This window comes from Scyliorhinus torazame, chromosome 5, assembly GCF_047496885.1.
Source record: "Scyliorhinus torazame isolate Kashiwa2021f chromosome 5, sScyTor2.1, whole genome shotgun sequence".
Lineage (NCBI taxonomy): Eukaryota > Metazoa > Chordata > Chondrichthyes > Carcharhiniformes > Scyliorhinidae > Scyliorhinus > Scyliorhinus torazame.
In genome coordinates this window covers 7,843,753-7,857,003 of record NC_092711.1, presented here as the reverse complement: position 1 = coordinate 7,857,003, position 13,251 = coordinate 7,843,753, and the positions used below count along the sequence as shown (strand labels likewise).

The 13,251-nt window shown below is 52.9% G+C and overlaps 1 protein-coding gene across 1 annotated transcript in view; it reads right to left on the bottom strand.

Annotated features, from left to right (window-relative positions):
- Window positions 1-1,206: 1,206 nt before the first annotated feature.
- LOC140422588 (AP-1 complex subunit gamma-1-like) overlaps window positions 1,207-13,251 on the bottom strand; it is a 242,815-nt gene continuing 230,770 nt past the window's right edge. Inside the window, exons 17-19 of the mRNA XM_072507595.1 lie at window positions 11,453-11,579; window positions 1,857-2,026; window positions 1,207-1,230 (exon numbers count right to left, since the gene is read on the bottom strand). Coding sequence (XP_072363696.1) covers window positions 1,207-1,230; window positions 1,857-2,026; window positions 11,453-11,579 — 321 coding nt within the window. The remainder of the gene's footprint in view (window positions 1,231-1,856; window positions 2,027-11,452; window positions 11,580-13,251) is intronic.

The window sequence follows — 13,251 nt, the reverse complement described above, 5'->3', positions numbered from 1 at the left end:
CCGCTCCCAGGAACGCTCCGCGTCTCCCAACGCTCCTGACCTCCTCCACCTTTTTGACATTTGATCGCTGGGTAATCGGGGAGAGGGCGGTCCGTTAACCTCTGACCTTTGACTCTCCAGTGACCTGGGGGTCAGCTCCTATCCTTGTGGGCCTTGAATCCAGGGAGATTTGAGTACAGGGTCAAAAATGTCTGACCACCCTCTCAGAGTGTAGCAGGAGTGTTGCATCAGTATTCACCAAAGAGAAGGAATTGGTAGATGTTGAGTCTGGAGAAGGGGGTGTAGATAGCCTGGGTCACATTGTGATCCAAAAAGACGAGGTGTTGGGCGTCTTGAAAAATATTAAGGTAGATAAGTCCCCAGGGCCTGATGGGATCGACCCCAGGATACTGAAGGAGGCTGGAGAGGAAATTGCTGAGGCCTTGACAGAAATCTTTGGATCCTCACTGTCTTCAGGGGATGTCCCGGAGGACTGGAGAATAGCCAATGTTGTTCCTCTGTTTAAGAAGGGTAGCAAGGATAATCCAGGGAACTACAGGCCGGTGAGCCTTACTTCAGTGGTAGGGAAATTACTGGAGAGAATTCTTCGAGACAGGATCTACTCCCATTTGGAAGCAAATGGACGTATTAGTGAGAGGCAGCACGGTTTTGTGAAGGGGAGGTCGTGTCTCACTAACTTTTCGAGGAGGTCACTAAGATGATTGATGCAGGTAGGGCAGTGGATGTTGTGTATATGGACTTCAGTAAGGCCTTTGACAAGGTCCCTCATGGTAGACTAGTACAAAAGGTGAAGTCACACGGGATCAGGGGTGAGCTGGCAAGGTGGATACAGAACTGGCTAGGTCATAGTAGACAGAGTGTAGCAATGGAGGGATGCTTTTCTCATTGGAGGGCTGTGACCCGTGGTGTTCCGCAGGATCAGTGCTGGGACCTTTGCTCTTTGGAGTATATACAAATGATTTGGAGGAAGTGGTGGAAGCAGGGACGATAGTGATGTTTAAGGGGCATCTTGACAAATACATGAATAGGATGGGAATAGAGGGATACGGACCCAGGAAGTGTAGAAGATTGTAGTTTAGTCGGGCAGCATGGTCGGCACGGGCTTGGAGGGCCGAAGGATCTGTTCCTGTGCTGTACTTTTCTTTGTTCTTTGTCAGAGTGGGTCAGTAGATTGTCCTTCGAGGAAAGGGTCAATAGACTTGACCTTCATTCTCTTGGGTTTAGTTTGTACTGACAGGTGGAAAGTTACATTCGCCCCATACAAGTACCCAGGCAATGACCCTCTCCTACAAGAGCGGATCGAACCATCGCCCCCTTGACGTTCGATGGCGTTACCGTCGCTGAATCCCCCACATCCTGGGGGTTACCATTGATCAGAAACTGAACTGGGCCCAGCCATATAAACACTGCGGCTCCCAGAGCAGGTCAGAGGCTGGGAATCCTGCGGAGAGCAACTCACCTCCTGACCCCCTCCCAAAGCCTGTCCGCCATCTACAAGGACACAAGCCAGGAGTGCGATGGGAGACTCCCCACTTGCCTGGATGGGCGCGGCTCCCAACCACACTCGAGAAGCTCGACACCACCCGGGACAAAGCAGCCCCGCTCGATCGACACGCTGACCAGCGACATTCACCCCTCCTCCCCCCCCCCCCCGACGCAGCCGCGTGCACCGTCTACAAGACGCCCCGCGGAGACTCGCCGAGGCTCCTTCGACAGCACCTCCCAAACCCACGGCCTTTCCTGTCTCGAAGGTCCGGAACAAAATCCGCCCACTTCCCCGACCACGTCCAGCCTGACGGCTGCGCCACACCCAACTTGATCCCTGCCCACCCCCCCCCCCCCCCCCACCCCCTCACCTTGGGCACTGCGGCTTGGAATATGAAGTCGATCATGTCTTCTGTCGTCGAGTTCGTCGCCTGCAGCGAGATGGACAGAAGGTTGGAGTTGTTGCTGGATGTCTGGAAGGTGAAGTTGATGGTGAGGCCATCCTTGTTGTAGGCCACAATGGGAGGGATGGTCACGGGGGCTGGAGAGAGAGAGAGATGGCGACACAATCACGGAGCATTCGGCACATCAAATCTCAGACATTCAAACGGGGCCGGGGGGGGGGGGAAGAGGATCAGACGTGAGGCATCGAGGCCCCTCAAACATCCTCCGTCTGACTGACAAAGACAGGTCCCGCTTACTGCGCACTTCCCATGTCCATATTTAGAAACCCTCCCTATCTCTGTAACCTCCTCCAGCACCTACAACCCTCCCTATCTCTGTAACCTCCTCCAGACCCTACACCCCTCCCTATCTCTGTAACCTCCTCCAGCACCTACAACCCTCCCTATCTCTGTAACCTCCTCCAGACCCTACACCCCTCCCTATCTCTGTAACCTCCTCCAGCCCCCTACACCCCTCCCTATCTCTGTAACCTCCTCCAGCCCCCTACACCCCTCCCTATCTCTGTAACCTCCTCCAGCCCCCTACACCCCTCCCTATCTCTGTAATCTCCTCCAGCCCCTACACCCCTCCCTATCTCCGTAACCTCCTCCAGTCCCTACACCCCTCCCTATCTCTGTAACCCCCTCCAGCCCCCTACACCCCTCCCTATCTCTGTAACCTCCTCCAGCCCCTAGAACCCTCCCTATTTCTGGAACCTCCTCCAGCTCCTACAACCCTCCCTATCTCTGTAACCTCCTCCAGCCCCCTACAACCCTCCCTATCTCTGTAACCTCCTCCAGCCCCCTACACCCCTCCCTATCTCTGTAACCTCCTCCAGCACCTACAACCCTCCCTATCTCTGTAAGCTCCTCCAGCCCCTGCACCCCTCCCTATCTCTGTAAACTCCTCCAGCCCCTACAACCCTCCATATCTCTGTAACCTCTTCCAGCCCCCTACAACCCTCCCTATCTCTGTAACCTCCTCCAGCCCGTACAGCCGTCCCTATCTCTGTAACGTCCTCCAGCCCCTACAACCCTCCATATCTCTGCAACCTCCTCCAGCCCCTACAACCCTCCCTATCTCTGTAACCTCCTCCAGCCCCTACACCCCTCTCTATCTCTGTAACCGCCTCCAGCCCGCTACACCCCTCCCTATCTCTGTAACCTCCTCCAGCCCCTACAACCCTCCTTATCTCTGTAACCTCCTCCAGCCCCTACAACCCTCCATATCTCTGTAACCTCCTCCAGCCTCTACAACCCTGTCTATCTCTGCAACCGACTCCAGCCCATACAACCCTCCCTATATAACCTCCTCCAGTGCCTACAACCCTCGCCATCTCTGTAACTTCCTCCAGCCCCTACAACCCTCCCCATCTCTGTAACCGCCTCCTGCCCCTACAACCCTCCCTATCTCTGTAACCTACTCCAGCCTCTACAACCCTCCCCATCTCTGTAACATCCTCCAGCCCCCTACAACCCTCCCTATCTCTGTCACATCCTCCAACCCCTACAATGCTCCCTATCTCTGTAACCTCCTCCAGCCCCTACACCTCTCACTGTCACTGTAACCTCCTCCAGCGCCCCTATCTCTGTAACCTCCTCCAGTCCCTGCAACCCTCCCTATCTCTGTAACTTCCTCCAGCCCCTATAACCGTCCCTATCTCTGTAACCTCCTCCAGCCCCCTACACCCCTCCCTATCTCTGTAACCTCCTCCAGCCCCTAGAACCCTCCCTATTTCTGTAACCTCCTCCAACTCCTACAACCCTCCCTATCTCTGTAACCTCCTCCAGTCCCTACAACCCTCCCTATCTCTGTAACCTCCTCCAGCCCCTATAACCGTCCCTATCTCTGTAACCTCCTCCAGCCCCTACAACCCTCCCTATCTGTAACCCCCTCCAGCCCCTACAATCCTCCCTATCTCTGTAACCTCCTCCAGCCCCTACAACCCTCCCTATCTCTGTAACCTCCTCCAGCCCCTACACCCCTCTCTATCTCTGTAACCGCCTCCAGCCCGCTACACCCCTCCCTATCTCTGTAACCTCCTCCAGCCCCTACAACCCTCCTTATCTCTGTAACCTCCTCCAGCCCCTACAACCCTCCATATCTCTGTAACCTCCTCCAGCCTCTACAACCCTTTCTATCTCTGCAACCGACTCCAGCCCATACAACCCTCCCTATATAACCTCCTCCAGTGCCTACAACCCTCGCCATCTCTGTAACTTCCTCCAGCCCCTACAACCCTCCCCATCTCTGTAACCGCCTCCTGCCCCTACAACCCTCCCTATCTCTGTAACCTACTCCAGCCTCTACAACCCTCCCCATCTCTGTAACATCCTCCAGCCCCCTACAACCCTCCCTATCTCTGTCACATCCTCCAACCCCTACAATCCTCCCTATCTCTGTAACCTCCTCCAGCCCCTACACCTCTCACTGTCACTGTAACCTCCTCCAGCGCCCCTATCTCTGTAACCTCCTCCAGTCCCTGCAACCCTCCCTATCTCTGTAACTTCCTCCAGCCCCTATAACCGTCCCTATCTCTGTAACCTCCTCCAGCCCCCTACACCCCTCCCTATCTCTGTAACCTCCTCCAGCCCCTAGAACCCTCCCTATTTCTGTAACCTCCTCCAGCTCCTACAACCCTCCCTATCTCTGTAACCTCCTCCAGTCCCTACAACCCTCCCTATCTCTGTAACCTCCTCCAGCCCCTATAACCGTCCCTATCTCTGTAACCTCCTCCAGCCCCTACAACCCTCCCTATCTGTAACCCCCTCCAGCCCCTACAATCCTCCCTATCTCTGTAACCTCCTCCAGCCCCTACAACCCTCCCTATCTCTGTAACCTCCTCCAGCCCCTATAACCCTTCCTATCTATGTAACCTCCTCCAGCCCCCTACAAGCCCCCCTATCTATGTAACCTCCTCCAGCCCCTACTTCGCTCCCTATCTCTGTAACTTCCTCCAGCCCCTACACCCCTCCCTATCTCTGTAACCTCCTCCAGCCCCTACACCCCTCCCTATCTCTGTAACCTCCTCCAGCCCCCTACACTCCTCCCTATCTCTGTAACCTCCTCCAGCCCCTACAACCCTCCTTATCTCTGTAACCTCCTCCAGCCCCTACAACCCTCCATATCTCTGTAACCTCCTCCAGCCTCTACAACCCTGTCTATCTCTGCAACCGACTCCAGCCCATACAACCCTCCCTATATAACCTCCTCCAGCCCCTACACCCCTCCCTATCTCTGTAACCTCCTCCAGTCCCTACAACCCCTCCCTATCTCTGTAACCTCCTCCAGCCCCAACAACTCTCCCTATCTCTGTAACCTCCTCCAGCCCCTACACCCCTCCCTATCTCTGTAACCTCCTCCAGCCCCCTACACCCCTCCCTATCTCTGTAACCTCCTCCAGCCCCTATAACCGTCCCTATCTCTGTAACCTCCTCCAGCCCCTACAACCCTCCCTATCTGTAACCCCCTCCAGCCCCTACAATCCTCCCTATCTCTGTAACCTCCTCCAGCCCCTACAACCCTCCCTATCTCTGTAACCTCCTCCAGCCCCTACACCCCTCTCTATCTCTGTAACCGCCTCCAGCCCGCTACACCCCTCCCTATCTCTGTAACCTCCTCCAGCCCCTACAACCCTCCTTATCTCTGTAACCTCCTCCAGCCCCTACAACCCTCCATATCTCTGTAACCTCCTCCAGCCTCTACAACCCTTTCTATCTCTGCAACCGACTCCAGCCCATACAACCCTCCCTATATAACCTCCTCCAGTGCCTACAACCCTCGCCATCTCTGTAACTTCCTCCAGCCCCTACAACCCTCCCCATCTCTGTAACCGCCTCCTGCCCCTACAACCCTCCCTATCTCTGTAACCTACTCCAGCCTCTACAACCCTCCCCATCTCTGTAACATCCTCCAGCCCCCTACAACCCTCCCTATCTCTGTCACATCCTCCAACCCCTACAATCCTCCCTATCTCTGTAACCTCCTCCAGCCCCTACACCTCTCACTGTCACTGTAACCTCCTCCAGCGCCCCTATCTCTGTAACCTCCTCCAGTCCCTGCAACCCTCCCTATCTCTGTAACTTCCTCCAGCCCCTATAACCGTCCCTATCTCTGTAACCTCCTCCAGCCCCCTACACCCCTCCCTATCTCTGTAACCTCCTCCAGCCCCTAGAACCCTCCCTATTTCTGTAACCTCCTCCAGCTCCTACAACCCTCCCTATCTCTGTAACCTCCTCCAGTCCCTACAACCCTCCCTATCTCTGTAACCTCCTCCAGCCCCTATAACCGTCCCTATCTCTGTAACCTCCTCCAGCCCCTACAACCCTCCCTATCTGTAACCCCCTCCAGCCCCTACAATCCTCCCTATCTCTGTAACCTCCTCCAGCCCCTACAACCCTCCCTATCTCTGTAACCTCCTCCAGCCCCTATAACCCTTCCTATCTATGTAACCTCCTCCAGCCCCCTACAAGCCCCCCTATCTATGTAACCTCCTCCAGCCCCTACTTCGCTCCCTATCTCTGTAACTTCCTCCAGCCCCTACACCCCTCCCTATCTCTGTAACCTCCTCCAGCCCCTACACCCCTCCCTATCTCTGTAACCTCCTCCAGCCCCCTACACTCCTCCCTATCTCTGTAACCTCCTCCAGCCCCTACAACCCTCCTTATCTCTGTAACCTCCTCCAGCCCCTACAACCCTCCATATCTCTGTAACCTCCTCCAGCCTCTACAACCCTGTCTATCTCTGCAACCGACTCCAGCCCATACAACCCTCCCTATATAACCTCCTCCAGCCCCTACACCCCTCCCTATCTCTGTAACCTCCTCCAGTCCCTACAACCCCTCCCTATCTCTGTAACCTCCTCCAGCCCCAACAACTCTCCCTATCTCTGTAACCTCCTCCAGCCCCTACACCCCTCCCTATCTCTGTAACCTCCTCCAGCCCCCTACACCCCTCCCTATCTCTGTAACCTCCTCCAGTCCCTACAACCCTCCCTATCTCTGTAACCTCCTCCAGCCCCTACACCCCTCCCTATCTCTGTAACCTCCTCCAGCCCCTACACCCCTCCCTATCTCTGTAACCTCCTCCAGCCCCTACACCCCTCCCTATCTCTGTAACCTCCTCCAGCCCCTACACCCCTCCCTATCTCTGTAACCTCCTCCAGTCCCTACAACCCTCCCTATCTCTGTAACCCCCTCCAGCCCCTACACCCCTCCCTATCTCTGTAACCTCCTCCAGCCCCTACACCCCTCCCTATCTCTGTAACCTCCTCCAGCCCCTACACCCCTCCCTATCTCTGTAACCTCCTCCAGCCCCTACACCCCTCCCTATCTCTGTAACCTCCTCCAGTCCCTACAACCCTCCCTATCTCTGTAACCTCCTCCAGCCCCTACACCCCTCCCTATCTCTGTAACCTCCTCCAGCCCCTACACCCCTCCCTATCTCTGTAACCTCCTCCAGCCCCTACACCCCTCCCTATCTCTGTAACCTACTCCAGCCTCTACAACCCTCCCCATCTCTGTAACATCCTCCAGCCCCCTACAACCCTCCCTATCTCTGTCACATCCTCCAACCCCTACAATCCTCCCTATCTCTGTAACCTCCTCCAGCCCCTACACCTCTCACTGTCACTGTAACCTCCTCCAGCGCCCCTATCTCTGTAACCTCCTCCAGTCCCTGCAACCCTCCCTATCTCTGTAACTTCCTCCAGCCCCTATAACCGTCCCTATCTCTGTAACCTCCTCCAGCCCCCTACACCCCTCCCTATCTCTGTAACCTCCTCCAGCCCCTAGAACCCTCCCTATTTCTGTAACCTCCTCCAGCTCCTACAACCCTCCCTATCTCTGTAACCTCCTCCAGTCCCTACAACCCTCCCTATCTCTGTAACCTCCTCCAGCCCCTATAACCGTCCCTATCTCTGTAACCTCCTCCAGCCCCTACAACCCTCCCTATCTGTAACCCCCTCCAGCCCCTACAATCCTCCCTATCTCTGTAACCTCCTCCAGCCCCTACAACCCTCCCTATCTCTGTAACCTCCTCCAGCCCCTATAACCCTTCCTATCTATGTAACCTCCTCCAGCCCCCTACAAGCCCCCCTATCTATGTAACCTCCTCCAGCCCCTACTTCGCTCCCTATCTCTGTAACTTCCTCCAGCCCCTACACCCCTCCCTATCTCTGTAACCTCCTCCAGCCCCTACACCCCTCCCTATCTCTGTAACCTCCTCCAGCCCCCTACACTCCTCCCTATCTCTGTAACCTCCTCCAGCCCCTACAACCCTCCTTATCTCTGTAACCTCCTCCAGCCCCTACAACCCTCCATATCTCTGTAACCTCCTCCAGCCTCTACAACCCTGTCTATCTCTGCAACCGACTCCAGCCCATACAACCCTCCCTATATAACCTCCTCCAGCCCCTACACCCCTCCCTATCTCTGTAACCTCCTCCAGTCCCTACAACCCCTCCCTATCTCTGTAACCTCCTCCAGCCCCAACAACTCTCCCTATCTCTGTAACCTCCTCCAGCCCCTACACCCCTCCCTATCTCTGTAACCTCCTCCAGCCCCCTACACCCCTCCCTATCTCTGTAACCTCCTCCAGTCCCTACAACCCTCCCTATCTCTGTAACCTCCTCCAGCCCCTACACCCCTCCCTATCTCTGTAACCTCCTCCAGCCCCTACACCCCTCCCTATCTCTGTAACCTCCTCCAGCCCCTACACCCCTCCCTATCTCTGTAACCTCCTCCAGCCCCTACACCCCTCCCTATCTCTGTAACCTCCTCCAGTCCCTACAACCCTCCCTATCTCTGTAACCCCCTCCAGCCCCTACACCCCTCCCTATCTCTGTAACCTCCTCCAGCCCCTACACCCCTCCCTATCTCTGTAACCTCCTCCAGCCCCTACACCCCTCCCTATCTCTGTAACCTCCTCCAGCCCCTACACCCCTCCCTATCTCTGTAACCTCCTCCAGCCCCTACACCCCTCCCTATCTCTGTAACCTCCTCCAGCCCCTACACCCCTCCCTATCTCTGTAACCTCCTCCAGTCCCTACAACCCTCCCTATCTCTGTAACCTCCTCCAGCCCCTACACCCCTCCCTATCTCTGTAACCTCCTCCAGCCCCTACACCCCTCCCTATCTCTGTAACCTCCTCCAGCCCCTACACCCCTCCCTATCTCTGTAACCTCCTCCAGCCCCTACACCCCTCCCTATCTCTGTAACCTCCTCCAGTCCCTACACCCCTCCCTATCTCTGTAACCTCCTCCAGCCCCTACACCCCTCCCTATCTCTGTAACCTCCTCCAGTCCCTACAACCCTCCCTAACTCCGTAACCTCCTCCCTTACAACCCCTCACTGAGTATCTCAAAGACAGAGATAGATAGGTTCTTGATCAATAAGGGGGCCCGGGGTTATGGGGAGAAGGCAGGAGAATGGGGATGAGAAAAATATCAGCCATGATTGAATGGCGGAGCGGACTCGATGGGCCGAGTGGCCTAATTCTGCTTCTATGTCTTATGGAACATCTCCACCATTCAATCATGGCTGATATTTTTCTCAGCCCCATTCTCCTGCCTTCTCTCCATAACTCCTGATCCCCTTATTGATCAAGAACCGATCTATCTCTGTCTTAGAGATACTCAGTTTTTTGGCCTCCACAGCCTTCTGCGGCAAAGAGTTCCACAGATTCACCGCCCTCTGGCTGAAGAAATTCCTCCTCATCTCTGTTTTAAAGGATCATCCCTTTAGTCTGAGATGGTGTCCTCTGCTTCTAATTGTTCCTACAAGTGGAAACATCCTCTCCACGTCCACTCTATCCAGGCCTCGCAGTATCCTGTAAGTTTCAATAAGATCCCCCCCCTCATCCTTCTAAACTCCAACAAATACAGACCCAGTGTCCTCAACCATTCCTCATACGACAAGTTCTTCATTCCAGGGATTATTCTTGTGAACCTCCTCTGGACCCTTTCCAAGGCAGCACATCCTTCCTTAGATACTGGGCCCAAAACTGCTCACAATACTCCAAATGGGGTCTGACCAGAGCCTTATACAGCCTCAGAAGTACATCCCTGGTCTTGTATTCTGGCCCTCTCGACATGAACGCTAACATTGCAATTGACTTCCTAACTGCCGACTGAACCTGCACGTTAACCTTCAGAGAATCATGAACAAGGCCTCCCAAGTCCCTTTGCACTTCTGATTTCCTAAGCATTTCCCCATTTCGAAAATAGTCTATGCCTAAACTCCTCCTTCCATGTTGGCTTGTTGCTCACTGATGTCATGTGAGTGTACCTTTAAGAAATGGGTGTTTAAGAAATGTACCTTTAAGAAATTGGTGTTTATCAGTGATGTCAGAGAGTGGGTGGAGCTGGGCTGTCTGTCAGCTTTTTACTTTTATTTTAGGCTGCTTGCTGCAGGGTGTGTTTTCGTTTTATTATCAGCGTTGGAGCTGAAGCCAGACAGAGCAGGTGTACTGCTGATCTCTCTGCCATGAAAAGACTATCTCTTGATCACTTGGTGAATTCAGAATTATCAATGTTCTCAGTAGTGAATGTAAACCTGATGTGCTTCTGTTAAAAGGTGTTTCTTCTGTCTCTGGATGTTGTTTGGGAAGTTATTAAGGATTACTTAGTGTTGTATTCTTTGGGGGTTGTATTTGAATTGATGGTTGCTAAGATGTTCACTGCATGTTTTGAAAAGGTTAACTTGAGTTCATGGAATAAACATTGTTTTGTTTTTAAAAACCACTTGTCCATTTCTGCTGTCCCGCGCCTGTAGAGTGGGCCGTGTGCTCCCCATACCACGATCTAGTAAACGTTGTGGGTCAGGTGAACTCCATGAGACACTTTGGGCTTCTCGAAACCCTGGCCCGTAACAGTAGGTTCTATCCTGGACAGTCCGTTTCACACATGTCAACTTGTTTCCGTCCTTTTGTTGCCCTTGTGGCCTCCTCCTGGGGTCATATAGTGATTCTGCCTCAGGTGCTTTTTTGCCAAAGGACCTTGCTTGAGACTTTCCCTCCGTCTCGGGTCTTCGATTTTCCAGTTCAAAGCCGTTTGTTCCTTCTTGCGGTTGCAATTTTAAGTGGCATCACCGCGTTAAGACATCTTTCTTTGACACAACTGTCCAGCAGCGGCCAACTCTCTCTCTCTGTTTTGGCACGGACCGGGCTGCTCTTTTCTTTAAAAACCTTTTTTGAACTTTTCAAACTTCACTTGCACTGACGAGTGGGTCTTTACGTGTTCTCTGGCGGTTCACAGAGTAACTCACCAACCTGACTACCCCCTAAGCCTGTCCGCCAGCTACAAGGACACAAGCCAGGAGTGCGGTGGGAGACTCCCCACTTGCCTGGATGGGCGCGGCTCCCAACCACACTCGAGAAGCTCGACACCATCCGGGACAAAGCAGCCCCGCTCTGACCGCCGACATTCACCCCCACCCCCCCGACGCAGCCGCGTGCACCGTCTACAAGACGCCCCGCGGGGACTCGCCGAAGTTCCTGTGAACAACTCTGTTCCATGAGGACTAACCTGCCTCATTCAGCCCACCAAGTAAATCCAGTAACTCTCCTCCGGGCAAGGGTTCCTTCACAGTTTCAGACGTTTGAATCACAGGGTGCGAATCGTTCACCCCCAACAGGTCGAGGAGATCATTAGTCTGCGGACGAGAGAGACAGTGAGACAGCCATGAAAAAGAATGAACACAACATGATTTCAACACGGCACACGTCAGAGCATGGGCTAGCGAAATAACCGATACCCGGGAGGGAGTTACAGACAGGAATCTAATCGAGGGGTTCGGGGTGGTTTATACATAGAATAACAGATACCCAGGAGTGAGTTACAGACTGGAATCTAATCGGGGGGTTCGGGGTGGTTTATATATAGAATAACAGATACCTGGGAGTGAGTTACAGACAGGAATCTAATCGAGGGGTTCGGGGTGGTTTATATATAGAATAACAGATACCCGGGAGTGAGTTACAGACTGGAATCTAATCGAGGGGTTCGGGATGGTTTATATATAGAATAACAGGTACCCGGGAGTGAGTTACAGACTGGAATCTAATCGAGGGGTTCAGGGTGGTTTATATATAGAATAACAGGTACCCGGGAGTGAGTTACAGACTGGAATCTAATCGAGGGGTTCAGGGTGGTTTATATATAGAATAACAGGTACCCGGGAGTGAGTTACAGACTGGAATCTAATCGAGGGGTTCAGGGTGGTTTATATATAGAATAACAGATACCCGGGAGTGAGTTACAGACTGGAATCTAATCGAGGGGTTCGGGGTGGTTTATATATAGAATAACAGATACCCGGGAGTGAGTTACAGACTGGAATCTAATCGAGGGGTTCGGGGTGGTTTATATATAGAATAACAGATACCCGGGAGTGAGTTACAGACTGGAATCTAATCGAGGGGTTCGGGGTGGTTTATATATAGAATAACAGATACCCGGCAGTGAGTTACAGACTGGAATCTAATCGAGGGGTTCGGGGTGGTTTATATATAGAATAACAGATACCCGGGAGTGAGTTACAGACTGGAATCTAATCGAGGGGTTCAGGATAGTTTATATATAGAATAACAGATACCCGGGAGTGAGTTACAGACTGGAATCTAATCGAGGGGTTCGGGGTGGTTTATATATAGAATAACAGATACCCGGGAGTGAGTTACAGACTGGAATCTAATCGAGGGATTCAGGATAGTTTATATATAGAATAACAGATACCCGGGAGTGAGTTACAGACTGGAATCTAATCGAGGGGTTCGGGGTGGTTTATATATAGAATAACAGATACCCGGGAGTGAGTTACAGACTGGAATCTAATCGAGGGGTTCGGTGTGGTTTATATATAGAATAACAGATACCCGGGAGTGAGTTACAGACTGGAATCTAATCGAGTGGTTCAGGATAGTTTATATATAGAGTAACAGATACCCGGGAGTGAGTTACAGACTGGAATCTAATCGAGGGGTTCAGGGTGGTTTATGTATAGAATAACAGATACCCGGGAGTGAGTTACAGACTGGAATCTAATTGAGGGGTTCAGGATAGTTTATATATAGAGTAACAGATACCCGGGAGTGAGTTACAGACTGGAATCTAATCGAGGGGTTCAGGACAGTTTATATATAGAATAACAGATACCCGGGAGTGAGTTACAGACTGGAACCTAATCGAGGGGTTCAGGATAGTTTATATATAGAATAACAGATACCCGGGAGTGAGTTACAGACTGGAATCTAATTGAGGGGTTCAGGATAGTTTATATATAGAGTAACAGATACCCGGGAGTGAGTTACAGACTGGAATCTAAT